At 31.5% G+C, this 25868-nt stretch overlaps 1 protein-coding gene across 1 annotated transcript in view; it reads right to left on the bottom strand.

The window, feature by feature from the left end:
• Nucleotides 1-25868, bottom strand: part of LOC143048409 (intermembrane lipid transfer protein VPS13D-like) — a 79766-nt gene extending 53898 nt beyond the window's left edge. The window contains exons 1-26 of the mRNA XM_076222089.1: nt 25755-25868; nt 25162-25239; nt 24643-24755; nt 24162-24239; nt 23843-23932; nt 22148-22264; nt 21607-21732; nt 20761-20811; nt 16872-17113; nt 11736-11904; nt 11156-11257; nt 10588-10786; nt 10017-10166; nt 9379-9554; nt 8714-8922; nt 7936-8057; nt 7688-7779; nt 6320-6488; nt 5682-5790; nt 5364-5495; nt 4492-4582; nt 3791-3936; nt 3024-3124; nt 2179-2344; nt 1262-1434; nt 489-659 (exon numbers count right to left, since the gene is read on the bottom strand). Of these exons, the coding sequence (XP_076078204.1) occupies nt 489-659; nt 1262-1434; nt 2179-2344; nt 3024-3124; nt 3791-3936; nt 4492-4582; nt 5364-5495; nt 5682-5790; nt 6320-6488; nt 7688-7779; nt 7936-8057; nt 8714-8922; nt 9379-9554; nt 10017-10166; nt 10588-10786; nt 11156-11257; nt 11736-11904; nt 16872-17113; nt 20761-20811; nt 21607-21732; nt 22148-22264; nt 23843-23932; nt 24162-24239; nt 24643-24755; nt 25162-25239; nt 25755-25851 (3469 nt within the window). The 5' untranslated portion in view covers nt 25852-25868. The remainder of the gene's footprint in view (nt 1-488; nt 660-1261; nt 1435-2178; nt 2345-3023; nt 3125-3790; nt 3937-4491; nt 4583-5363; nt 5496-5681; nt 5791-6319; nt 6489-7687; nt 7780-7935; nt 8058-8713; nt 8923-9378; nt 9555-10016; nt 10167-10587; nt 10787-11155; nt 11258-11735; nt 11905-16871; nt 17114-20760; nt 20812-21606; nt 21733-22147; nt 22265-23842; nt 23933-24161; nt 24240-24642; nt 24756-25161; nt 25240-25754) is intronic.

Below are 25868 nucleotides of genomic sequence, written 5' to 3'. Positions count from 1 at the left end.
ATACTTTCTAGAAAACCCAACCACGCCTGTCCTAAATTAAAAGCCTCTGGTCTTTGTTAGTTTTGTATGATTTTCTTTTTATATATATTTCAGAGTTTAGTATGATGTTCATTTTCACTGAACTAGTACATATTTATTTTTTAGGGGCCAGCTGAAACATGACTCCTGGTGCAGAGTTTTCTGCTCTTTGGTTGGGTTGTTGTCTCTTTGACAAATTCACCATTTCCATTCTCAAATTTATTTACAAAGTCAAATAATCAAGTACGTTATGAAATTGTTTGTTAGATTTCTTTGCAACTTTATGTGTGCAATCTTTTTATACTTCCCAGCATCAGTGATTTAAATACACAGAAGAAGTGTAATTGCCATCTAGCAAAAAGAATTCTACTCATATGATGGCAAGAGGCCATCTTGAACATGCTGTGAGGAGATCTGTGAGGAGATAGAGCATACACAATATCTCTTGTAAATGAATTTTCACTTCTTACCTATTATATCTAAGTTACTGAACTGAAGATTTGCTATCTTCACATCAGTACCATTTTTATTAGATGGTGAGTTAGCATCAATAATTTCTAAATCCAGTCTGACAATAGCCTCCACATCAAGAGTACCAGAGGAATGATGAGATTTGGTGGTGTGTATTGTGGAAGACTTTTCTACAAAAACAAATAAAAAAAGAATTATAAGTCATACTTCAAATAGTAAAATGTTGTACTCTGCACTTAAAGTTTGATGTTGTATAACTTATATAAGCCAACCTCTTTTCTGAATGAAACAATCAAATTCATAAATAAACAAGTAATGAGAAAAGCTCACTTGGCCCGAAGGGCCAGGTGAGCTAAGAAACAGAAAGATTTAGAGGCTGAATTTGAAGATCATTTGAACGCATCTCAGAAATTCAAACAATTACAGCTGAAATGGATCAAAGTTATAATTATTTAAAATAAAACTTCTGTAGTTCAACTAGTAAAGAAATAACAGAAAACTACACCACTGCAATTTTATACCATGTGATTTGATTTGATTTTTTGTATTTTCAACACTATTTTTAAGCATTTAGTGGCTGCCAGTTTTTATTGGTGGAGGATGCTGGAGTTCTTGGAGAAAACCACTGATCTTCGATAGGAAAACTGAAAACCCTAATTAATTAAGATTGGAGTCCAGTGCACCCTCAACCTAGTCTTGACTGGCTAGTGATTACAGTAGTAATTATTAGACTATACCATGTGATAAAAAAAATAAAATTGAGTTCTCATACCTCCTGTGACAAATGATTTGAAAGCTTTACTGATGGCTTCTTGTACAGATTGTAGACTTGTAGTAGCTGTGGGTAAGGTCATCTCAGCTGGAGACCTCGGTGACTGTGGTGAGGTGGGTGACATCGGAGAAGCAGGATCAGATCCCATTATACTACCACTTTTACTATCCAATCTACATAATTATCAAAAGTCATTATTTTTTTTCACAATTTCCTATGAATCATGTTGTGATTGTTTTTAAACAAATCATATCTATGTACATTTTTTTAAAACTAAAATGCATAAATATGTTGTTTATAGACATAGGAAGATGTGGTAGGAGTTCCAATGAGACAACTCTCCATTTAAGTCACATTTTGTAAAAGAAAAACCATTATAGGTAAAACACAGAGCCTTGGCTCACAACGAAACAGAAAGCTATAAAGGGCCCCAAAAATGACTAGTGTAAAACGATTCGTTTAATCCTTCAGAAGAAATTCTTATTCTGATTAAAATGCAAGTTGCTAATAAGCAATTTACAATTCAATATATCATAATTATTCTTTGATTTAACATCACTTAAGACCTTATAATGACATGTAAATGTATTTATGGTGAACTTTTAATGTTAAGTTACTATTTTCATTCGTTTATCCAGTATATCCATTTTTGCTTTGCATCTTAACCTAGAGAATATATTTTAATAACATATAATGAAATACAAATAATGTACTGTAAAATTGCTTTTCATAATTGATTTTCACTTAATAAGTACAAAAAGTATGGAAGAAGTATTTAAATTTATAAGAATTTAAATCACAACAAAACTAAAATGTTTGATATCAAATAAAATGTGATACAGATTTTTTGTTTTAAATAATAAATATAAGATCCTATCAACTGATATCATGGAACAGAAATTATGTATTTTTTTTACCTGACACCTCTATGTGATGCAATCAACAACTCAAAGTCATGACCATACGTCTGTAATGCATCCACAACCAGTAAACTATGGACAGTAAGACCTACTGCAGTGTCATACGGACGTTTGATCATGTTAGCTTTTACTTTAGTCACTTGAAGTTCAGCTATAGGTCTCCCTGCAAGGATAATATTCAAAACCATTCAATAAGTTTAAAATATATATCTTAGCATATAGATATATACCTCTTCAACTCGAAAGTGTTTGACAAAATGTAATGGAATTTGAATGGGTTTTTTTATCATATTTCAAAATATTTTAAATGATTTTTTCTGTTTTTTATTTGGACTCTTAAGACATATTAATAATATGCAATCAGGACTTCAGATTTGACATAATCTGCTAGATGCGACCATGAGCATGTTTCAATAGTTTAATAGCACCAATTAATCACTGAAATCATGAAATCGCTGAGCAAATAATCAAATGACTAGTTCAAAAACATCTTTCTTTTTCTCAAAAATAAAAAGATGATTTCTTTTATATGACATCCACATAAAATTCAGATCACTTAATGATGACAATAAGTTGTACAAGTTTCTGAACTGCAATTTAATAAAAAGATGCCAATGAGACAACCTTCCATCCAAGTAGCAATTTGTAAAGAGTAAACAAGCATAGGTCAAATTACAGCCTTCAACATGGTGCATTAGCTCACACCATACAGCAAGCTATAAAGGGCACTGAATGACTAAATATCCCTGTAAAACTTATTTGTGTTAAGGGAAAAGCTACATATATAAACTTATATTTAACTTCTTTTCCCATCTAAATGAAACAAAAAGATGACAAATTACCTCTACTCTGTATTTCTAATGAAACAGTATTGATTGAAAACTGTGCAATCATCAGTCTGGAAAATTCATCCATTTCTCGAGATTTTTCTTCTTTTTTAGACCTAGAATAAGACCATTATAAATTTCATTATTTTAGCTAAAGTCATTTTTTTTTTCATTTTGTTGGCATGACACTAAATAAACAAACAAAATTACCCACCATCATCTTTAATTATATCTTTCATTAGTGATTTATTTCACAATTACAGCTTTTTTGACTTCCAAATCTTTCATATTCAACCCTAAAGAAAATATAGAGACAGGTCTCTTTCTTCATAATGAATATTAAGTAAAGCTTTCATAGTATTAAAACTATTGTTATCTACCCTGTGTATGTTCATTTGTAATTTGTACAACCATTCATTATCTGCCCTTTGGTCAGGTTGTTGTCTCTTTGGCATATTCCCCATTTCCATTCTCAATTATATTTCAATTGTTATAAATATTGTAAGTGATTTATGAAAATTTATTTTAATGAATTATTAATATAAACCGAAATAAATCCCTTTGAATTTGCTTTCAATTTCTTTTTCTATAAAATAATTTATCTTTTTTTCGGGTCAATAAGTTACAAAGAAGTGTCTTTTACTAAATGATAATGTACACTTCAACCATAATTCTTTTGTCACAAAGAAATGGGTGCAATTGGACTGAACTTTCTTATTATCAATATTTGACATTACAATTTTTTTGTTATTATATTTTTTTTAAAAGGGTAGATAACTCACCCTTTCCCTGAATCTGAGTTTTGCTTAGTTTGTGTTCTATCTGAATCCATGGTGTCACTAAATGAACCACTGGCCGACTGTGACAGGTCAACATTACTGTATGACGGCTGCATTATAATGTTAACACAGTTCCGTAAAGCTGAAACCTGAAAGTATAAACACAATTAATGAAAGGGTGCAGTAAAAATAGACAATTTCATGCTGGATTCATTTCATTGTTTCAAAAATTCCAATACGGATTCATGTCAGTTATGTGATTAAAATTTTTGAACAAAAAAAATCATCTTTCATTAATTTGATCTAATTAGTTTTTAATGCTTTCATTTTGAAATAAAAAATTTATTCAGTGGTTGTCATTTGTTGATGTGGTTTATAAATGTTTCTCATTTTTTATATAGATTAAACTGTTGGTTTTCCGGTTTGAATGGTTTTACACTAGTCATTATTTGGGGGCCTTTATAGCTTGCTGTTCAGTGTGATTCAAGACTCCGTGTTGGAGACCGTAATTTGACCTACAATGGTTTACTTTTACAAATTGTTACTTAGATGGAGAGTTTTCTCGTTAGAACTCATACCACATCTTCTTATATCCAATTATTGTGGTAACAAATGAAAAATTGTCTATGGCGCATCTGAAAGATATTTTTAGCACAAATGAAATGCCAATTATTAGTAAGTGAAGCACCAAAACTAAATTGTACCTTATGTTCATTGATATGAAAGTTAAGACATGGTAATGTAGCAGTCATGGTTGTACTGGGATACTGTGGATCAGTGGTATATACCAGTCTCCTGAAACACAAAATATGCTAATTTTCAAAACAATATCCCCTATAGTATTTCTGATAACTTAATGTGATAAGTTGTACTGTCCAGTATATTTTTGTGATTCCTGTTTTCTTTTTATGTATTTTAAGAATAAATACCAGTTTGAAAAAATACATTTAAATTTTGTCGAAGTGTATTTAAAGTATAACAAGCACTTTCATGTATATAGAATAGTATTTCTTGAGTCTTGTATTAATGTAAGAAAACATCATTCATTTGATCTGGAAACAAGAATGTGTCCATATATCACGGATGCCCCACTCGCACTATCATTTTCTCTATGTTCAGTGTATCATAGGGAACATGTGTACTAAGTTTCAAATTGATTGGACTTTAACCTGAAGCGGGACAAACAGACAGACAAACGGAGGAATGGAAGAATGGAAGATGGGATGCACAGACCAGAAAACATAATGCCCCTCTACTATTGCAGGTGGGGCATAAAAAGATGTACCATATGGATTTAGAACTCTAAAAATTGAAAAAGGTAAGGATATTTCTGTAATTCATCACTAGGGGGAAAAATGGATATATTCTTCTATTTATCATCATGTCTGATCTTACAATTGATTTGATAAAACAATTGCTATTTAAGCCAGTAGGGGACTAACTATTAACAGTTCCTTTCATATGAGATTATTTAAAAAAAGGCATGGTGCCCCATTATTTTTCTTCATTTCATTGTTGATTCATCTTTATCCAAACCCTCATCATACACATGTTTTATAATGTGCTCAATACTTACTTTTCAAATTGTAGGCTGATTGTGAATTTATCTATAACATGAAGATGTGAAGATCCTCTGTTTCTTGCAAGCTTCCAATTATCTCTGGCACGTCCAACCATGACTTGCAAATCTGACAGTTCTAATGTATACCTGAAAATGTCAATGTAAACGTAATAACCAACACATACACAAATGGTAATTCTTTACTATGCTGAAAAAAACTAGTTCTTTTTTATAAAATGATCAATTTTGGATCATTAAATATCTATAAATTCAGAAATTATTAAGAGGATTTTATTTCTTGATTTGAATTTGAAATGTTAAATACCATCTTACCTATCATACAGCTTATCATAAATTTCAGCTTCTGTCAGATGGGTCAGACTTGGTGTTTCTTCTGCCTCCTCTGCACTAGGGGGTGTAGTAGGAGGGGTCTGAAATTCTTCTGCAATAAATAGCTTGAAGATTTAGAATAATAATTGCTGTGTAAAGAGTAGTTCTACTGGTTGTTGACAACTTGTGTAATCAGGCATTTACTGCATATATTGAACATGGTGCATGGTGCATGAACATTTCAAATGCTAATAATAGTGCAGACAAATTTTTATATTTATATTTTTCAAAATCTTTGTTGAACAGATCAAGACAAGAAAAATGCTGTTTCTATAATCGTTGTGTAAACATAAGAGTGAGAGGATATGACGTCATCACTTTTTGACATCCATCAATTTTAAAAATGTTTCCTTTTTTGGCTTGAGAACAGAATTAGAAAAGATTTAAAAGGTGAAAAATGTTTATCTACCTGACATTTCCAGTTAACAAAAAATACGACTTTTTAATATGAGCAATAGGGATCCATGACACCAATAAATCGGCAGTGCAACAATAAAGTTATCATTTCAATTTCAAGGTGATCATTTCATTTTCAAGGTGATTGTTTCAATTTTAAGGTGATCATTTCAATTTGAACAAACCTTCATCAGTGACTTCAGAGTCTTGTCTCTGTTTAAAGTTTTTGTTGTACATATGCAAGTGTCCTAAATCTAGAACAACCATCCTGGCAGCATTGTCAACAAAGTTTTCTGGGATCATGATTTGTGGGGCAGAGATATCTAGATCTACCATCCATTTCTTGGTCTTAATCTGAAATCAAATTAAAACACACAATCGTCAAATTAAGGTACTAAGGTAGCACAATACAAAGATTTTTTCACTCCCAATCAGTTAACTTTAAACTGATGTAATTCATTTCATCCTCCTTTATATTTTATAAATGAAGTACCAACAGAAAGAAGAATCTTTCAAATTGTGATAATTTCATTATGACATAATTATTACATAATCAATTGTTATGTAATGAGTTGCTATATTGTGATGTCCACACTTGAATGAATTAAGCGTCTTTGTTCTTCATAGCATCCCAAAATATCCTACAGATTCTTGTACAACACAGCTTGACCTCTAAAACTGTGTCTCAGATTTCCAAACACACCAATAGAACAAATTGTATACCCAATTGAATTTAGTGATCTCTTATGAATTGATGTTGCAAACTTCATTGAAGATTTATGAGAGAATGAAAAGGAAAAATCTGAGACACAGTTTTGGAGGTCAAACTGTGTTGTGCAAGAATCTATAAGATATTTTGGGATGCTATGAATAACAAAGACACTTAATTCATTCAAGTGTGGACATCACAATATAGCAACTAATTACATAACAATTAATTATGTAATAATTATGTCATAATGAAATTATCACAATTTGAAAGATTAATCATTCTTCTTTCTTTTGGTACCTCATTTAAATATCTTTAAAATTCAAAGAAGGATGAGTGGAATTACATCAGTTTAAAGATGTCTGATTGGAGATTAAAAATCTTTGTCTTGTGCTACCTTAAATACATTTTGAAAGTTGAGTTGAGTAAAACAACTTTACAAAACATAACTGTACATTACTTTGTTCCAATTTCCATATTTATCATCATTTTTGTCAGAATATATAAACAATATTCAAATTAATGTGAATACATCACCCATAATTTTAATCTCGGTAAAATATTATACCTTTGATAATCAAATTTAGAAATTTTATGTATTCCCTAAACTCAAAATATATTTTTCATTAGGTAAAGAAGGTATTAGGTTAAGAAATCAAACCCTATATACACAATATGAATTCCTTAATAAATATCAAATATCTAAAGTCCTGCTGTTCACCATTTAACAATGATAGGATATGTATCAGATTGACAATAAAGATTCATGATTAGGTTTCTTTTATGTTTTTCTGACTGCAAATGAAGTTCACCAATAAACTATATAAATTATTGAAAAACTTACAGACTCATCTCCAGCTAGTATCTGGTCTAATGTGTTCCTTAATTCAGCTTTTGTCTGCTCCTTAAATACCTCATATCTACGTCTGGCTTCAGCTGGAATAAGTTACAGAATCAAGTAAATATTTTTGTAGAAAGGAAATCACTCTTCATTTTCAGTAATACTATTAATGAAATATACATCATTAAACAGTAACATATTCAACTTAACCAGATATGTTTAAGCATTTAGATACAATAAATAAAGAATACCTGTTAATTGTAATTTGGAGACCTTTGCCATGGCTTTATTCCTACTGGAGAAGAAATCTCTGACTCGTCTAACAGTGGCTGGATTGTAGACTAAATCTAAGGGTCTTGTGTTGATAGATAACCTGTGGAATACAGTTTTAATATATCATGATTCATTTGTATTCCTATCATGAGATCATCATTTTACCAGCTAAATTTTAAAGAAAGTCTAAATCTAAGTCAGGTAACATTTTGCAGTAGTAATTAACCTGACAAACCATGCAAAGGATTTTTTGCAATTCTGTCAGACTTAAAGAAATGTAACATTAGTTTAGGGCAATTTCAGGTAGGATATATATACATTTTCATCAGTTTCTCTGTCCATATCATCAACTTAGATATGTATAATGGCTGGTTTCAAAGAGACTTTTTCAGATATGTGGTCAATTTATCAAAGTACCATGTGAAATTCTCTTTTTTTTCACAATTTAGCAAACGGTGAAAGACTCTTTGTAATGCGACTCAATGGTTTTTACATCTTTTTTTTCTATGGTCCTCTGCTCTTCAAAACAGTCGAAATAGTTGAACTCATTCATCTGTTAAAATTGCAACATGACAAATATCATAGCACATAGATTTTTACTTTACATATCATAATTGTGTTTTTCATTTAAGTTGTATTAGTAATATAGTCCTATATTATGGTAAATCAATCTTTTTACTCAAAGACAAGTTTTGTAAAATGTCTATTCTGTAAACTTTTTAAATCTGATAAAGCTTTAGTAGAGTAAATACTTACTTATAACTTGCATCTGTACTGGTAGGGTTCTTCTCATACATTAGTTCAAACAACTTCTCTTCTTTGAGTGTTTTAAAGAAGCTGTCTGTAGACTTAGAGTTATGTGGTGGGTCTTTAGTTATATCTGTTGACTGACCAGCTGACTTAGATCCCCTAGGTGATGTCAGACCACTACCACTGAATGATCCAGAGAGTGATAACTTCCGCTCCTGGAAAAGTAAATTTACTTTTGTCATTATTGAAATTTATCATTGATAACAAAAAAGAAAAGTCAATTAAAGGCTGTATACATTATGATGTTCTTTTTAGAATTTTCTATAGATGTTTTGGATGTGATTGAGTAAATTTTCACTTAATTTGTGTTTGAGTCTGCTGTAAATTTACAGAGAAATTATGTAAGGAAATTCAAATATGACCAGAACAATAATTACAATCACACAAAATAATCAAAACATTCATAACACATCTCTACATCTCTACATCTGAAAAATGCCCTCTCAGTAATACACAAAAGTAAAATCACAAAAATACTGAACTTCAAGGAAAATTCCAAAAGGAAAGTCTCTAATCAAATGGCAAAATCAAAAGCTCAAACACATCAAACGAATAAATAACAACTGTTATATTAAGAAAATGGTGAATTAAAACGTAGTACATGTACTTACCCTGGTCTGCGGTGCCACAAGGCAAGGAAAAGATGAATTCTCTGTAAATTTATCTCTCAGATGCAAACTTCCAAGGCTTAGGCCATACTTCATAGCACTGGACCTTGGTCTGGATTCAAACATCATATTAATGTGGGAACATTCTAATTCTACCATGGTCACATTACCAGGGTGTTCTAAAACAATACCGATAAAAAAATCCATCATAATATACAGGTAAACTATCGTGGGATTACAATATTGGTTCACATCTATTTACATAAGAATAAAATAAGAATTTCATTACTTTGAAATCAAAACAATTACATGAACAGAGCCATTTTCTAAATTTAAACAATATTGAAAAAATTCTTGTGCTTTGTAAGCAGGTAAATTCTTGTATTTTGCAAGCAGGTAAATTCTTGTATTTTGCAAACAGGTAAATTCTTGTATTTGACAAGCAGGTAAATTCTTTTACAATTTCTGTAAATACAATATGAATTAACAATTCAACAGGTCATCCAACTTCTTTTCTTATATTTCATTGAAATCATAGATAAGCTTTAGGTAGGGCTGCTAACTCTATTAAATTAAACACCAGAAAAACATAAAATTAAATTTAATAATCATGTGCTTTAATGTCATTCCATTATACATACCATTTAATGAAGGGCTGGATGAAAGTTTGGGACACAGTAATTTAAAGGATCCAGAATTAAGTGTAAAATGCATCAAAGCAAAAACCATATCTTTCTTCAGAAATGATGTATTCTCTGAAGTCTCTTGTATAACTTCCATTATTTCGTGTTCTAAAAAGAGAAAAATAAGTATGCATTTCAACTTTTACTAGATATAAATTTGTAGTTTAATCTTTTTTCTTTTTTTTCTCTCAAGTTAGAAATACATGTGATGTAATGTAATGCAGATTCATTATTATTCATGGGATACCATTTGTTTTTAGAATTCGAGATCATTACCAATGATAAGTTTAGATATTCAATGAAGTTAACGTTTTCTTAAAGCTTGTATACAAATTTGGGCAAATCAACTAAATATCCATGAAAATACAAGTTTTCCTCAATCATCAATAATTGGTAAACAGGTAAATAAATAATTTCACAGAATATAGTGAAAATAAATCAATTAATACATCTAAACATTGGAGAAGTTTTATTTTCCATCTAGTGTAAACAATAGTATTCCTTAGCTTTTTTTTCAACTTAAATTCACCTATCTCTTCCTCTTCCTCCTTTTTAATGACTTTAGACGGTGGTGGTTCCCCGACATCTTTAGCTAGATTTGTGGCAGATGATGAAGGGGTGGGAGGTTGACTGCCACCCCCACCCCATCCACCCCATCCAGGGAACCAACTCTGTAGGTATCCTTTTTGTTGTGGCTCTGCCTGGACCTTTTCAATAATTTGGGGTGCCTAAAAATGTTCATTTATCTATTCAGTTGTTGCGTACCATTTTTATTAGATCATTTCAAAATGAATGTCAACAAAAAATACCAAAAATGGTCAACAATGGAAATTATTAGGTAACGGTCACACAATAAAGGTTGACAGCTTGTTTAATAGTGGACTATTTTTTTAAACTCATACAGTAAGCTATGATTGTTTAAATCCTCTAGTATTTGGACTAGATGAATAGTTGCCTCATTAGCATTCATAAACACCACTTTATTTTTATATTGAGAAATTTCAATTTGAAATAGAACTGTCATGTAAAAAGGAATTACATTTAAGCCATATGAAATGACTGATATAGAAATAATATTATTGTTACAAAAAATTAACCTTAAACAATGCTCCATTTTCTTTAACTTGTCTGTAAGCCAATTCTCTGATGATTCTCAATTCTTCAAAATTGAATTCTTCTTCAATTCTGTTTTTATCAGCCTAAAATATGGAGATAAAAATGTATTAGACATTGAAAAAGCTGTTATAAAAGTAGTGATTTGTTTTCATGGGTTACAAAATAAATCTTTAATCCCATATTGAGTTTTATAAACCATGCAATTTTTATCAGAATCTAGTAACATAACTCTGTATTATATATAGAATTGCCCACAAAGAGGTGCTTTCTCTGATACATCTACAAATATTGTCTTTAGTCCCTACCAACATGGAACATTAACCTAAATAGTACAAAGTATCAGGTATACACTAAAACTATGTAAGAAAAGTTGCAATGATAGGGTAACATGGACATGTTTTTGAGTATCATGATCCAATATCCTACTAAGTATGAAGCATACTGAACAAATACATATGAGTGTGTCTCAACAAACAAACAGACAGGCTGACCTTAAATAAAACAGATAGCCTTGAAAATGTTATAAGCTGTTTATATAGAAGTATATGCTGCATGACTTACTGTCATCTTGGGGTTGAGTTGTTCTCCAATTAGACAGATAGTATATGCTTTGTAATATAAGAGAATATCATGGACTCTATGTGCAGCAAACTTCCATGTTCTATGTTCATTCTTTTCCTTTATTCTTCCTTGATGAACTGATATAGCATACTTCCACCATTTTCTTGGACTGAAATTAGATTTTAAATCAATGATTAAAGATATATAACATTAGAATGTTCCCTCATATATATGCTCACCCAATTTTGTCAATACTTACAACTTTTATGACTTTTATACAAGTGAGAGGTTTAGCTAGCGGTGAAACCAGGTTCAACCTTCCATTTTCTTTGGAAAATTCCTGTACCAAGTCAGATATATGGCAGTTGTTTTTCAATTGTTAACTTTTGATTCTGTCACTTTTAATGGACTTCGCCTTTTTGAATTTGTCTTGGAGTTTGTTATACCTTTTGTTATACTTTATCTTATATTTGAGATACTTTTTTATTACACTTTCTTGAATTCATTTTGTTTATAAGGGCCAACTTTGATTGGCCTTAAATGTCTATAAAATAAATAAATAGGGTGACTCAATTGTTTTATTCAATAACCCTCTGTTTCCTTGTTCCTTGTATAATAAATGACTTATAAGTTTTTTGGTTTTTTTTACTGCTTTAACTTTGACACTTCTGATCTTCAAGCCTGTACTTGGAATTACTGATAATGTAAATATATTAGAATTTACAGTTATAGTATTTTCACAACACAGTTATAACATAATTATCTTAATCAAAGAGCTGAAAGCTCTGAAGAAAAATGACGCCACTGTCTCTAATATTGGGATAGTTTTTATGCAAGTCTTGATTTTCACATACCGTAATTAGTTTAACAATACAACATGTCTCGTAAGCATATAATTGATATTCGTATATGAGTGTGTGTGAAGTGAAGGTGCCAACTGGCTGGGTTTTTTTTTAAGACAAATGAATAGGTCAAGACTACCTGAATTGTACAAATAAATACTGTAGAAAGGCTTCTATATTTCTCACTGGTACATAGGCTGAATCCGGGTCCGTTCGTGCCCAGTCACGTTTGCGCCAACTCATGTTCGCCCCCTTTCACTTTCACACCCTACATGTTCGCAACTAATCTTAATTGGTTTTGTGTTTAATAACTCTGTAAGCAAGTGTTTTCTTATAAGTATAATTGTTGTCATTGTCTCAAAATAAAGTGAGACAGCATTTTTTTTTTTGTGTTGAATAAATCTTAATCATGTTTTGGATAGCGTATTGTTAAAGATAATAATAATCCTTTCTAAATAAAGTGGTATTTTGTCAACGTTTTATTTAGCGTTGAATAACTCTTAATCATGTTTTGGTTATTGTATTGCTATACTTTGTTTCATTGACCTCTTTCATAATGAAGTGAGATTCTGACTAATTTTTTTTCAATGTGTTGAATTAATTTTATCATGTTTTGGTTATAATAGTGGATTGCTATATTTTGGTTCCTATATTTTATTGTTTCGTTGTTTCAGATCAAAGGGCTTAAAAACAATTATCTTTTGTGTTTTTCCTTTAAAATCTTCAATGTTTTACTCATACCAAGCTATAAATACATTCAGTATTTACACCAAAGCAATTTAAAACAACAATCATGATTTTCCAATTATTCAACTTGAATTTGAATTAAAATTGGGCGCGAATGAGTAGAGTGCGAACGGACCTTGGGTGTGAACGTGTGAGGTGCGAAAGTGTATTGGGCGCAAACAGACCTGATACCACATAGTCTGAACCCCCTTCTCCCACAAAATATGAAGTAAATTAAAAACAAATTGTTCAGAGAACAATTGAAGTCTTTCCACTAGAAAAGATCTATTTTTATATTGAAATATGAAAAATCAGTTTAAAATGTTAGTTCCTATGGCTTTATGACGTCCTATTAACCTATGACCTTGACCTCAATTTCAAGGTCACAAACCATGGACCTTGAATCAAAATATCCTAGGTCTTTAATATGTTTGGTTAATGAGTACTACCACTTGACGCGTAATTTTAAATGTAAGATGGACAAAAACTCCCTTTTATTGTATGCGCAGCCTTTCAACCAAAATATACAAGTAAGGACATGTCGCAACTAATAATTTATGAAAAATTATTTGTCAAAATGTCATACAGTATTTGAAAAGAAGTGAAAATAAGCCAAAATCAAAATTTATAATATGACCTTGACCTTTGACATTGACCTCATTTTCATTTTTAGTACCAATGACCTCATGAAGACCCTAGGTCTCTATCAGTTATGGTTTACCAGTTGAAAATGCATATCGCTTGAATCAAATGAAAAAGGGGGAATAACTCTCATATGGAGTCCCCATAGAGCTAGGGTTCAAACGAATATTCTTATCCTAAATATGTAACGAGCAATTTGGTAAAATAAAATCTTTTACGGTTACGAAGGAGAGGTGGCCACAAGAAAAACAGTGTTTGGGGAGATAACTCTTACAACGTAATGTATTTTGTTATAATTAAATTTGATATATGTTTCATTATAATACTTTATTCTGATTGGCTAACTGCACATCACATGTTATTCCTCAAGCAATTGCATCACTCAATAAAACTTTTCATTCATGATAACACGTGGTCCCACAATAAAGTGCACAGATGAATTGAATAAAAAATTATAAAATTCGTGTTTTCATGATCCTAGCTAAAAAAAGTAATTATAAGTATTGAATGTTTCTTTTTGTAACCTCATAGGGTTGCAAAAGCGTTGACCGTGTGCACATTTTTAGAATGAAGCGCTTACGCTTACGCGCTTCATACAAAAAGTACTTCGGTCAACGCTTTTACACCTCAATGAATTTACAAAAAAAAAGCATTCAATACTTAAATGCAGTTGTAAATTTTTAAAGCAAAAAGAGTTAATACTAACTTTCACTTTTTTGGATGTTCATGTACATTTTGTATGTATTTATTTTTCTCAACTACATGAATTTTTTGGTGTATTTTTAATGATATATATGAGTAGTCCAAATAATTATTACGTCTGGCAAGGCTTTTTAAATTTTATTCTGGGACACCTTCCTATGACCACAAGGCTATGTTAATTTTTTTCTGGGACGCCTTCTTACGAATGTCTTAGGAAGGCGTCCCAGAAAAAAATAAAATAGCCTTGTCAGACGTCATTATTATTTGGACTAATACATGAGATATTGGATATTTTTATGCATTATTTAACCAGTTGAGTCTTTTACAGGATTGTTTGTTTAATGCTGTTTAAACATTACTGGAAAAAAAACCACCTTAAATTTGCTAATTATTTGGCATGAAAGTTTGATTTATTGAAAGGGACTCATAGTTTTCCATTTAATTTTAATAATTGTCTAATGGTTAAAACAATAGCTTCGTTGTTTACTTTTATACACAACAACATATTCACTTTGGTTTCGTTGTTTACCTAATATTCACTATGTACTTGGTAACAGTTATTAATTAATTGAATAGAAAATATTATAATAAATATTATTGGAAGCCGAATTGACGTCAAATAGGTGCCGATTTGACTAGATGCCAATTTAACCAGGTGCCGACTTGACTTGTACGTTTCAATTCCTCTGCGATCGTTTGCGGTATTTTCTTGAGAAAACCTATTTTCCATCATCAAAGAGAAGAAGAAACTGCTTGAAATGATTCCCGAACGCTTCGTGATTGTTAAAATAAGTTTAATTCACTCAAAAAACAATTTTAAAACTTGCGATGTTTAAACAGGAAGTTTCAAAAGCACATGTAAAAGAAGAAATTAACCGGTGAGAGTGGAAATCCGTACATAACATATATCACTATAGTACGACTTTTAAAGCAAAACAGTTTCATCCTTTTGTAAAACAGTCTTTAATATACCTATCACATTAATGTTTGAAGGGTCTTAAGCTTATTCAAACCATATAAGTCGGTATGAAACACCAAAACGGAATGATAATAACCGATTACGTTTTGTAGTTTACAAAATTCTGGACTGGTTCCTGTCAAACTACAACACTTTGTTCGACTGTAGTGGAATACAAACAGAAACCAGTTAGTTTGTAAACTGGTTCCTGGCTGATTACTACACAATGCTCATGCATATTAATGATAACACAAGCACATTCCAGTTTGTATTGAAATTAGTAAATACGAAACCAAGCGCGGTAGGCAGAGAAATCAGGTCGGCAGTTATGGAACAATGACTGCGTCATTTTCCAAAAACGATATTGCAACTATAAAGTAAACACAGGTCCTGTATAAAAATCAACATTAACATTCCCTCTTGGAAAATACAGGCAATTCATTGGTTTAAACCTTTTGATTCTATATTTATCCTACCCTACCTACCTTTTCATTATAGCCTGTGTAGGACATGACTGTTTACACTTCCTCCTTTTATCATGTCTCTCTATCTCCTTTAACCACTGTCATTGTACCCCTAATTTTCTCTTAATTCTATATTTATCCTACCTCACTACCTTTTCATTATAGCTTGTGTATGACATGACTGTTTACACTTCCTCCTTTTATCATGTCTCTATATATCTCCTTTAACCACTGTCATTGTACCCCTAATTCTCTCTTAATTCTATATTTATCCTACCCTAGGCCACAATGAAAATATTTTGGTTTGCCCAAACCCTATCCAAAGGTTAAGACAGTGGGAAGTAGGTAGGCATTTTCTTTTTTTTTTTTCAAAAAGAGTAATTAAAGTATCGGGTGTTTATTAGTCTTCATGCCTATCTGATTAAAAAAAAACTTTTTCAAATCAGGACAATAAAAGAATTTGAGTAGGCAGCTTTTTTCTGGGTAGGTAGCGTTTGGGCAAACAAACCTATTTTTTTTATGGCCCTACCTACCTTTTCATTATAGCTTGTGTATGACATGACATGACTGTTTACACTTCCTCCTTTTATCATGTCTCTATATCTCCATTAATCACTTTCATTGTACCCCTAAGCCTCTCTTGGTTCTATATTTATCCTACCCTACCTATCTTTTCATTATAGCTTGTGTATGATATGACTGTTTACACTTCCTCCTTTTATCATGTCTCTCTATCTCCTTTAACCAGTGTTATTGTACCCCTAAGCCTCTCTTGATTCTATATTTATCCTACCCTACCTACCTTTTCATTATGGCTTGTGTAGGACATGACTGTTTACACTTCCTCCTTTTATCGTGTCTCTCTATCTCCTTTAACCACTGTATAATACACCTATACTGTTCTTCACTTAGACAGAAATTGATGTCATCTAAATTCATATTCAAATCAATTCTAGGCATATTAGCTGATCTCAGAGGCAGAGCTGATGTGTTCCTTTTAAGTTTAGTTTGTGCACTGATAGGAGCCAAGATGAATTCATGGTCCTAAAGAAAATATGGACTGTAATTAATGACATTCAAATAGGAAACACTATGTGAAATTTTCTTTTTCACTATCACTAACATTTTATCATGTTTATTGTAAACTAAATAAAAGCTTTCCACAGAGTCATCTCCTCTTGGTCAAACTTTTGTCTGTTCTATTGTTCAATTGAAAAAATACAATAGCATTGTTCTCTGTGTAGTTTATTCAATTATTGTCATTCCTTTAAATTTCTTCTAAGAAAAATCTATCATAAATTAATCAAACTGAGTAAAAAAATGATCTTAATTAATGAAAATACATATAAATAATATATTTTCAATCTGTTCAATGTAAACACTGATTTAAACGTTAAAAGTTTATCATAAAAGTGTATCAAAGACTCAAAGGGTGGGACAATACCACAAAATAATATTTGTACAATCTTTCAGTCATGTTCAAAAGATTTGTGTTGAAAACTGTCAAAAATGTTGATTAAACAAAATTGGTATTAACTTTTCCCCACCATCACCATGTTATAAGCAAGTTTTGCATTTTTGAATCAAAGACTAATGGTACAATGTAATCAATGAGGTTCCATAAGTTTTGTTCTGATCACTTTCCTTTTGTAAATTTTGTCATTTTTCAAAGTTTTGAAAATAAGATCATGTTTAAATTTCACATCGGAGTACAGATAACAATTCTTTAATAATTCTGCAAGATAATCAGAATAAAAACAGCCTTTTCCAAAGTATCATCATTATTTGTGAATGTAATCTAGTTATTGAAGATTAGTATTATATCATAAACTGTTATCACAGAGATATGTCTCGCCTTTTTGTAATTTTGATTATGCAAATGTTGATATCAAAATAGCAATACTTTAACATCTTACACAAGTTATGCAAATATTCAAAGTCAATGAGCCATGACTGAGTTACATGGCTAAACAATATCCATGTAAATGAGATATTCCAATGGTAATACAACTGCATACCAAATACCATTGACTTATTATATGGACCATAATTTGGTATTCGGCCTTTGGTTTCTTTTTGTATCCTTTTTTATAAGTTCTAAAACTTTAACTTTTATTCTGTGGGTTGTGTTGATGTTAGAATAGTATTAATGGAACAATTGAGTTTTTCGAGAAAAAATTAATACATTTTGATTCACCGTTTACGTGACAGGAAACAAAACAGGAAACCAATCTTTATTTTCTTTATTTTGCACAATATATTTCAAAAGACATAAATGGACACCATTACTAGTGTTACTTGCTTCATGTTAATATTTAAAATCTATTTTCAATGTTAAATTAAAGTTTTTTTTAAACGCGACAGGAAACCATAAGAAACCGAAAGCATTTTTTTAGTTTTATTTTATTGCAAAATCTGCTTAAAATGATCTGAACAGTATACTTATTCTTAAAATCCATCTTAAATGTAACAGTATTATAAAACTCCTAAATATGTGCTTGTTTTGAAAACAATTAGTACAATTTATTCAGGAATTTCCGTGTTTTCTTCATTGATACAGGATACCATAATCGTTGTATCTTGATGTTTTAGCCAAAAAAATGTATTTATATTTGGTTTTGAAATTCCAGTTATATACAATTTATTCCAAATCATTGGTAATGTTAAATTCTTTAAATCCAGTAAAGAAAACAACTTTTAACTTGGAATTAGCATCTTTAAAATAGGCACCATGTGATATTTGTGACCTGTACACCATCTACATGGTTTCCACATTTTAACCTACTTTAGTGGGCTAAAATCAATAAAGTACTTCCGTTCAAGTCGTGCATGGTAAAAGTTTACTTTTCCTTTGACAAGTTTATTGCGTTTCTGATAAGTGTTTGCAGAACATGAATAAAAAAAATAATTAAAAATTGTGACAAAGATACCAACTTTGTACATTCCAAGTGTAACGGTACATTAACATGTATTTTTTATTAAATTATCTTTATTCACCTAAAATATCCAGTAATATTTACTGTTGAAGCTAAATCAATCCAACGAACATCGGCACCATGATAGGAGACGTAATTTCGATTGAATTTTCCAAGGACCCTTTACATCGTTATTGGGAAACGGAGTGTGTTAAAACGTCGGTCAAATCTGAAATCGATTTTGTCAAGTCATTGGGCATTTATTTTCACACAAGATCGTATGTAACATTATGCACATAGGAAAAATAATAGACCCCCGGCGCAATCTCTTTGAAAATTTTATTTTCCTTTTTTAAACAAGACGAAACAAGCCTACAGATTATGTTTGCTTACATCCCGTTGGAAACAAATACAATGTTTAGACCTAGTATTTCGTATATCTGGCTGTAAGGGCGTGATCACATGTTAGTCACATGTTTCACGTATGACCGGAAATAATTAGAACTTAACGACAAAAACAATTTTAATAAATAAATGGACTTCTGTTTCGTGTGAAATGTAACGCATAACGATAACGTCATTTTCTAACTTAATTATTACGAAGAACAAAACAAGAATGTAAATCATCTCTGATTTACCTGTTTGAACATCTCGCGAGAGTTCGTATTTGCATAATGTTGCAAAGAATTCTTTTACAACAAAGCAGATTAAACCATCTAAAATGTGCGTTACGAAATGGGAAACCAAAATAACGACAGTGTTCTTACACCTGCTACAGAAATACTTATAGTTCTGGGCATTTTCTTCTCACTATTCTTATTGGTCGATGTTCTTTGTTATTTTAAAGCAAAAATTACGAATTTGCCGGTGACGATTATCTATAAATTAGTCAGCGTTATGCACTTCGGACGCGAAAAGTAACGCGAGAAACGACACACAAATACGGTCGTATAATCTTTGAAATTTGTTAATTTCAATTTTTTTTCTAGGGAAGAGTAGCATACACTTGTATGTTGATAAAAATAATGGCATCTTTAGATGTAGTTACAACTTTTCTTACAGTAATTCACATTTTATCACTTTTCTATAGTTATAGGAAACGGAGCCCAATAGCAAATTATGGTCCATATGTTGTTCCCAAACGTAAATACAAACATTGAAGTGTAAACTATGTAAAAGTTTCAAAGTCAATAAAACATGAAGAGGGGAGGGGCTATATAATCTCCATGGAAACAATACTTGCAAATGCCAATAAATTTGCATACCAAATATCATTGACTTAACATTATCTTAAACTGATCTAATCACAAACTAATACAGTCACGTAAACTACCACATCTTCTTTTTTGTATATAAGATAAGTTTCAAAGTCATTAGACTGTGACTGAGGGGCAAGGCCAAATATTCTCCATGGAAATGAGATTTGCCAATGCTTATACAACTGAATACCAAATATCATTGGCCTACCTCTAATGGTTCCCCTTCAACTGACCTAATCAAAAACTAATACATATAAAATAAGCAAAAGTTTCGAAGTCAATAGACCATGACTGAGGAGCCAGTGCCAAATAATCTCCATGGAAATGGGATGTGCCAATGCTTATACAACTGCATACCAAATATGATTGACCTACCACTACCAAACTAGACCTAATCACAAACTAATACATTGTTGACGCTGACGCTGGAAACAGCATACCTATATCTCGCTTTTTGACTCCGTCAAGGCGAGACAATAACCAGTGGCAAAATATAACTTTTAAAACACTATTTTACCTGGAAAAGATTAGATTTCTTGGAAACAAACATCTCTCTTTCTAAAGCATCCTGAAAACAAACCAAACTTAATTCAAATTGTACAGAAATTTACTATCTTATATTACTAGAGAGTATATTCAACAAAAATGTTACTTTAATTTGGATTTAAACAACACTTTCTTTTCAATTAATATATTAGCAAAATTTATGTTTTATGAAGTGTTCAATTCAAAGTCATTTCACAGACGCATGTGTAAAAGGCTGATCTACATCAAACATAACAGAAAGCGCTAAAATAATAACCTTTATTGATTTCAAGTGTCACTGATGAGTCTTTTGTAGACAAAACGTGCGTCTGGCGTAAATACAAAATTCCAATCCTGGTACTGTGAAAGTAATTTTGTTCATGGGGAACCAATTTTCGTGGTTTTCGTGGATGACTTTATCCACGAATTTAAGTGTCCAACGAAATAAAATGACCATTGTCAAAATCAAGACATGGAAATATCCCCATGTAGGTTTGACTTCTGATACATTTATAGCATTTGTTTATGTTTAATATGTTGATCACTCTATCTGGGTTAATTAGTGTGGTCACAACGATTTAGACAGGTCAATGTTTACTTTGCATTTCCTTCAATACAGACAATTTGTAACCTTCGTTTCTAATGGCTTCAATTTTTCCAATTTTTTTTTCATAGAAAACTTAAATCCACGAATTTAAAAACCCACGAACATGTAAATATTGTTCAAACCACGAAAATTGATACCCACGAATTAAAGTACTTTCACAGTATCTATGATGACTTCATTCACATAAATGCTTACAGATTTTGAACAAAATTGCATAATGTAAACACTTACAGACAAATCTGACATAGACAAACTCCCCAACATGGTGGCATGTGTGTCTAAGTACACGGAGAAGTTCTCAAGGTCAATACGTTTATGCATCATGTTAGTCTCATCATGACTCACAAATTTCACTTCCTGCAAATATAAAAATGTATAAGGTTAACTATTCCAATAATTGTATGTATTATGATCTGCAATTTATAATGTAACTGTAAAAGTATAAGTGAACTTCAGTGTTGTTGTCTTTATTGTCGACATATTTATAATGTCAGTTAAACGCAGAACAAGACACTTTCATGTGGGAATCTTATTTGATATTGTCATGATTGTAGTCTGATTTCTATTAAGAATACACAAGCTATACTAGGATTTAATTATGTATAGTTTAAACATATCTAAATTGCAAAAGTACAAATATAGCTTTAGTTAATATAAGTATATGGTTCAATTTTCTCTGGGCTTTTGCTATTTTAGAAGAACTATATTTCAACAGTAGATTTGACATTTTTACATGAAAAAATTAGTTAAACTGTATAATTAAGCTACTTACCCATTTTCCATTGGTACTAACAGCTGACAGACTTTTGATAGCTATACCAAATGCAAATGGACATGATGGAATTAGCTGGTCATCCTCATATCTGATATGGACATCTTTTATCTTTAACTGTCAAGGAAAGAAAAAAGAGAAATATAAGAAACTTGATAAAATTGATGAGTTAGAACTTAAAATAAAAGCATCAAAAGAAAATAGATTTGTAATTGCCAGCAATAACAGATGGCACACTTGTCCCCCATTGCCAGGGTAGAGTACACATTTTGAATTGAACTTTTTGCTGATATAGTCAGCTTAAGTCAAACTTCAACTATGTTTGTCTGTGAGATCTTCCTAAACTTAATGATGTGATTATCAGTCATTTCAGCAAAAACAGTTATTTCAAACAAATGATATTTGGTGGAACCTATCTATGAGACACACCTGTATATTTGGTGGAACCTATCTATGAGACACACCTGTAAGGCTGTATATTTGGTGGAACCTATCTATGAGACACACCTGTATATTTGGTGGAACCTATCTATGAGACACACCTGTAAGGCTGTATATTTGGTGGAACCTATCTATGAGACACACCTGTATATTTGGTGGAACCTATCTATCAGACACACCTGTATATTTGGTGGAACCTATCTATGAGACACACCTGTATATTTGTGGAACCTATCTATGAGACACACCTGTATATTTGGTGGAACCTATCTATGAGACACACCTGTAAGGCTGTATATTTCATTATTTGGTGGAACCTATCTATGAGACACACCTGTAAGGCTGTATATTTGGTGGAACCTATCTATGAGACACACCTGTAAATTTGGTGGAACCTATCTATGAGACACACCTGTAAGGCTGTATATTTGGTGGAACCTATCTATGAGACACACCTGTAAATTTGGTGGAACCTATCTATGAGACACACCTGTATATTTGGTGGAACCTATCTATGAGACACACCTGTAAGGCTGTATATTTGGTGGAACCTATCTATGAGACACACCTGTATATTTGGTGGAACCTATCTATCAGACACACCTGTATATTTGGTGGAACCTATCTATGAGACACACCTGTATATTTGGTGGAACCTATCTATGAGACACACCTGTATATTTGGTGGAACCTATCTATGAGACACACCTGTAAGGCTGTATATTTGGTGGAACCTATCTATGAGACACACCTGTAAGGCTGTATATTTGGTGGAACCTATCTATGAGACACACCTGTATATTTGGTGGAACCTATCTATGAGACACACCTGTAAGGCTGTATATTTGGTGGAACCTATCTATGAGACACACCTGTATATTTGGTGGAACCTATCTATGAGACACACCTGTAAGGCTGTATATTTGGTGGAACCTATCTATGAGACACACCTGTATATTTGGTGGAACCTATCTATCAGACACACCTGTATATTTGGTGGAACCTATCTATGAGACACACCTGTATATTTGGTGGAACCTATCTATGAGACACACCTGTATATTTGGTGGAACCTATCTATGAGACACACCTGTAAGGCTGTATATTTGGTGGAACCTATCTATGAGACACACCTGTAAGGCTGTATATTTGGTGGAACCTATCTATGAGACACACCTGTAAGGCTGTATATTTGGTGGAACCTATCTATGAGACACACCTGTATATTTGGTGGAACCTATCTATGAGACACACCTGTATATTTTCTAAGATGTTGCTGGCTATTGAGGTTCCATAGGAAAACCATGAGGATCCATATGCTTCATGTTTCTCTTGTTTCTGTATCTGTAATAGAAAATAATGGGATAAAACAGGAATGTGTTCACAGTGCGAGAATGCCCCGCTTGAACTCATTTTCTATGTTCAGTGGACCCTGAAATTGGGTTCAAAACACTAATTTGGCATAAAAATTAGAAGTTACAAGTTGATTGGACTTTAAATTGAACTACCTTGACCAAAACTTTTTCATTGTTCATACTTATTTTCTCATTTAATATTAAAACTAAATTGCTACCTTCCACTCTTTTTCCAAAGCCTCCAGCATTGCAACTTTCTTTGTCTGTTCATCTTTCTTAGTTTTCTCTTCATCAAACTGTAAAAACAATTTGTCATGATAAACAAAAACAAACACAAAAAAAAAGAAAAAAAGGTACAGTAAAACACAGTAAAAATATATAACTTCTCAATCTAAAAGCTATATTCATGTAGTGTTCCAACCCTTATTTAGAACATTTTTCATTGTGCTTTTGGCAAACTGTTAAAAAAGGGAGGGAATGAAATGAATATGTATAAGACAAATAGCGTCAGCTTAATTTTCTTTGTTTTTTTTTAATGTTTTGTTTTGTTTGTCTTTTGATGCCTTGCGGCTGCCATTGTCAGTTTTTTAATATCGACTTATGAGCATGATGAATTAGAATATCCCTTTAGTATTTTTAGCTGCTCTTTTACATTAGGGTCACTTGGAACAATTATTTAACTAATCAAACAATCATTACCTGTGTATGTCTGTATGGTCCTGCAACCAAGTATAACTTTTCTATGGAAATTACCCATGGTTCACTTCGTAAATATCTTATAGGGATCTGTAGAGTAATTTTACCAATAAAACCTAAAGGAAAAATATAACAGCCCTGATATTTAAATTTTTAGAACAGTCAACACATTTTGTTATAACCTTATCATTTTTACAAATATATTAAACTATTAAAAAGTGAATATTAATCTCAATTGTGGTCGATTGTATTCTTACACCAAATAAATAAGTCAGATTTTATATCTACACAATATTCAAAATTTTTATATAAATTTGAGGAACAAAGAAAAGTTTATTTGTATATAATTTATTGATGTGAAAACTCTGCCTTTAACAAATTCCTACTTTATTCAATATGTTTCAGATTGAATATGCCAAGTTTATAATCAGTTAATAACTTCCATCAAAACAAGTTGGAAATCTTTATTGGTTGACACTTTCCCCTTTTCCATTCTCAATTTTAGTACATTTATATATTTACCTGACTTTACTTGCAGTGGTAAGTCTAAGTACTTTAAGGCATCTTTCTTTAGAGGTAAATTTTCTAACTCAACTGCACCTACAAAATATATCAAACTTAATCAATGACATTATGTCCACCAATTATGTCCAACTATTTAAAATGACTGGGAAATAATCATGTACTTGTCATGTTTCATAGAAAGAAAAAAAAAATTATGTTATATTAAACAATTAAATTTAAATTCTTTCTTCAATATACATGTATTTATGAATTATATTATCAGGGAAATTGTGAAAATATACTTTTACATATTTTGATATACTGTGCATTCATTTATTTTTGTGGGTAACAATTTTCGTGGTTTGAAAAGAAGTGTCTCAGCACAAATATTTTGGAACTGGCTACAGAAAAAATGATGATGCATGTTGGATTTCTTTTATAACATTTTCAAGGAGGCTGAGTGCAGTCCCTGAGATTGAATGCTTATTATATGCGTCGCATCCCTTGTATAACCAAATTTATGTAGACATGGGTATTCAAGAAGATCTGAGGCTAAACCTATTAAAAGAGACACTGTGAAATTCGTAGTCTGAAAAATCTGTGTTGCTTACCTTGTAACAGAGCAATAGATAACTGAGCTGTGTTCAGATTTTCTACATATTCACCAATGTAGGTATTTAGCACCCAAGCTGCAAGCCCTTCTAACATTGTTTATATTTAATCCT

Source organism: Mytilus galloprovincialis, chromosome 10 (assembly GCF_965363235.1).
Source record: "Mytilus galloprovincialis chromosome 10, xbMytGall1.hap1.1, whole genome shotgun sequence".
Classification (NCBI taxonomy): Eukaryota; Metazoa; Mollusca; class Bivalvia; order Mytilida; family Mytilidae; genus Mytilus; species Mytilus galloprovincialis.
This window is presented reverse-complemented; position numbering and strand designations above follow the sequence as displayed.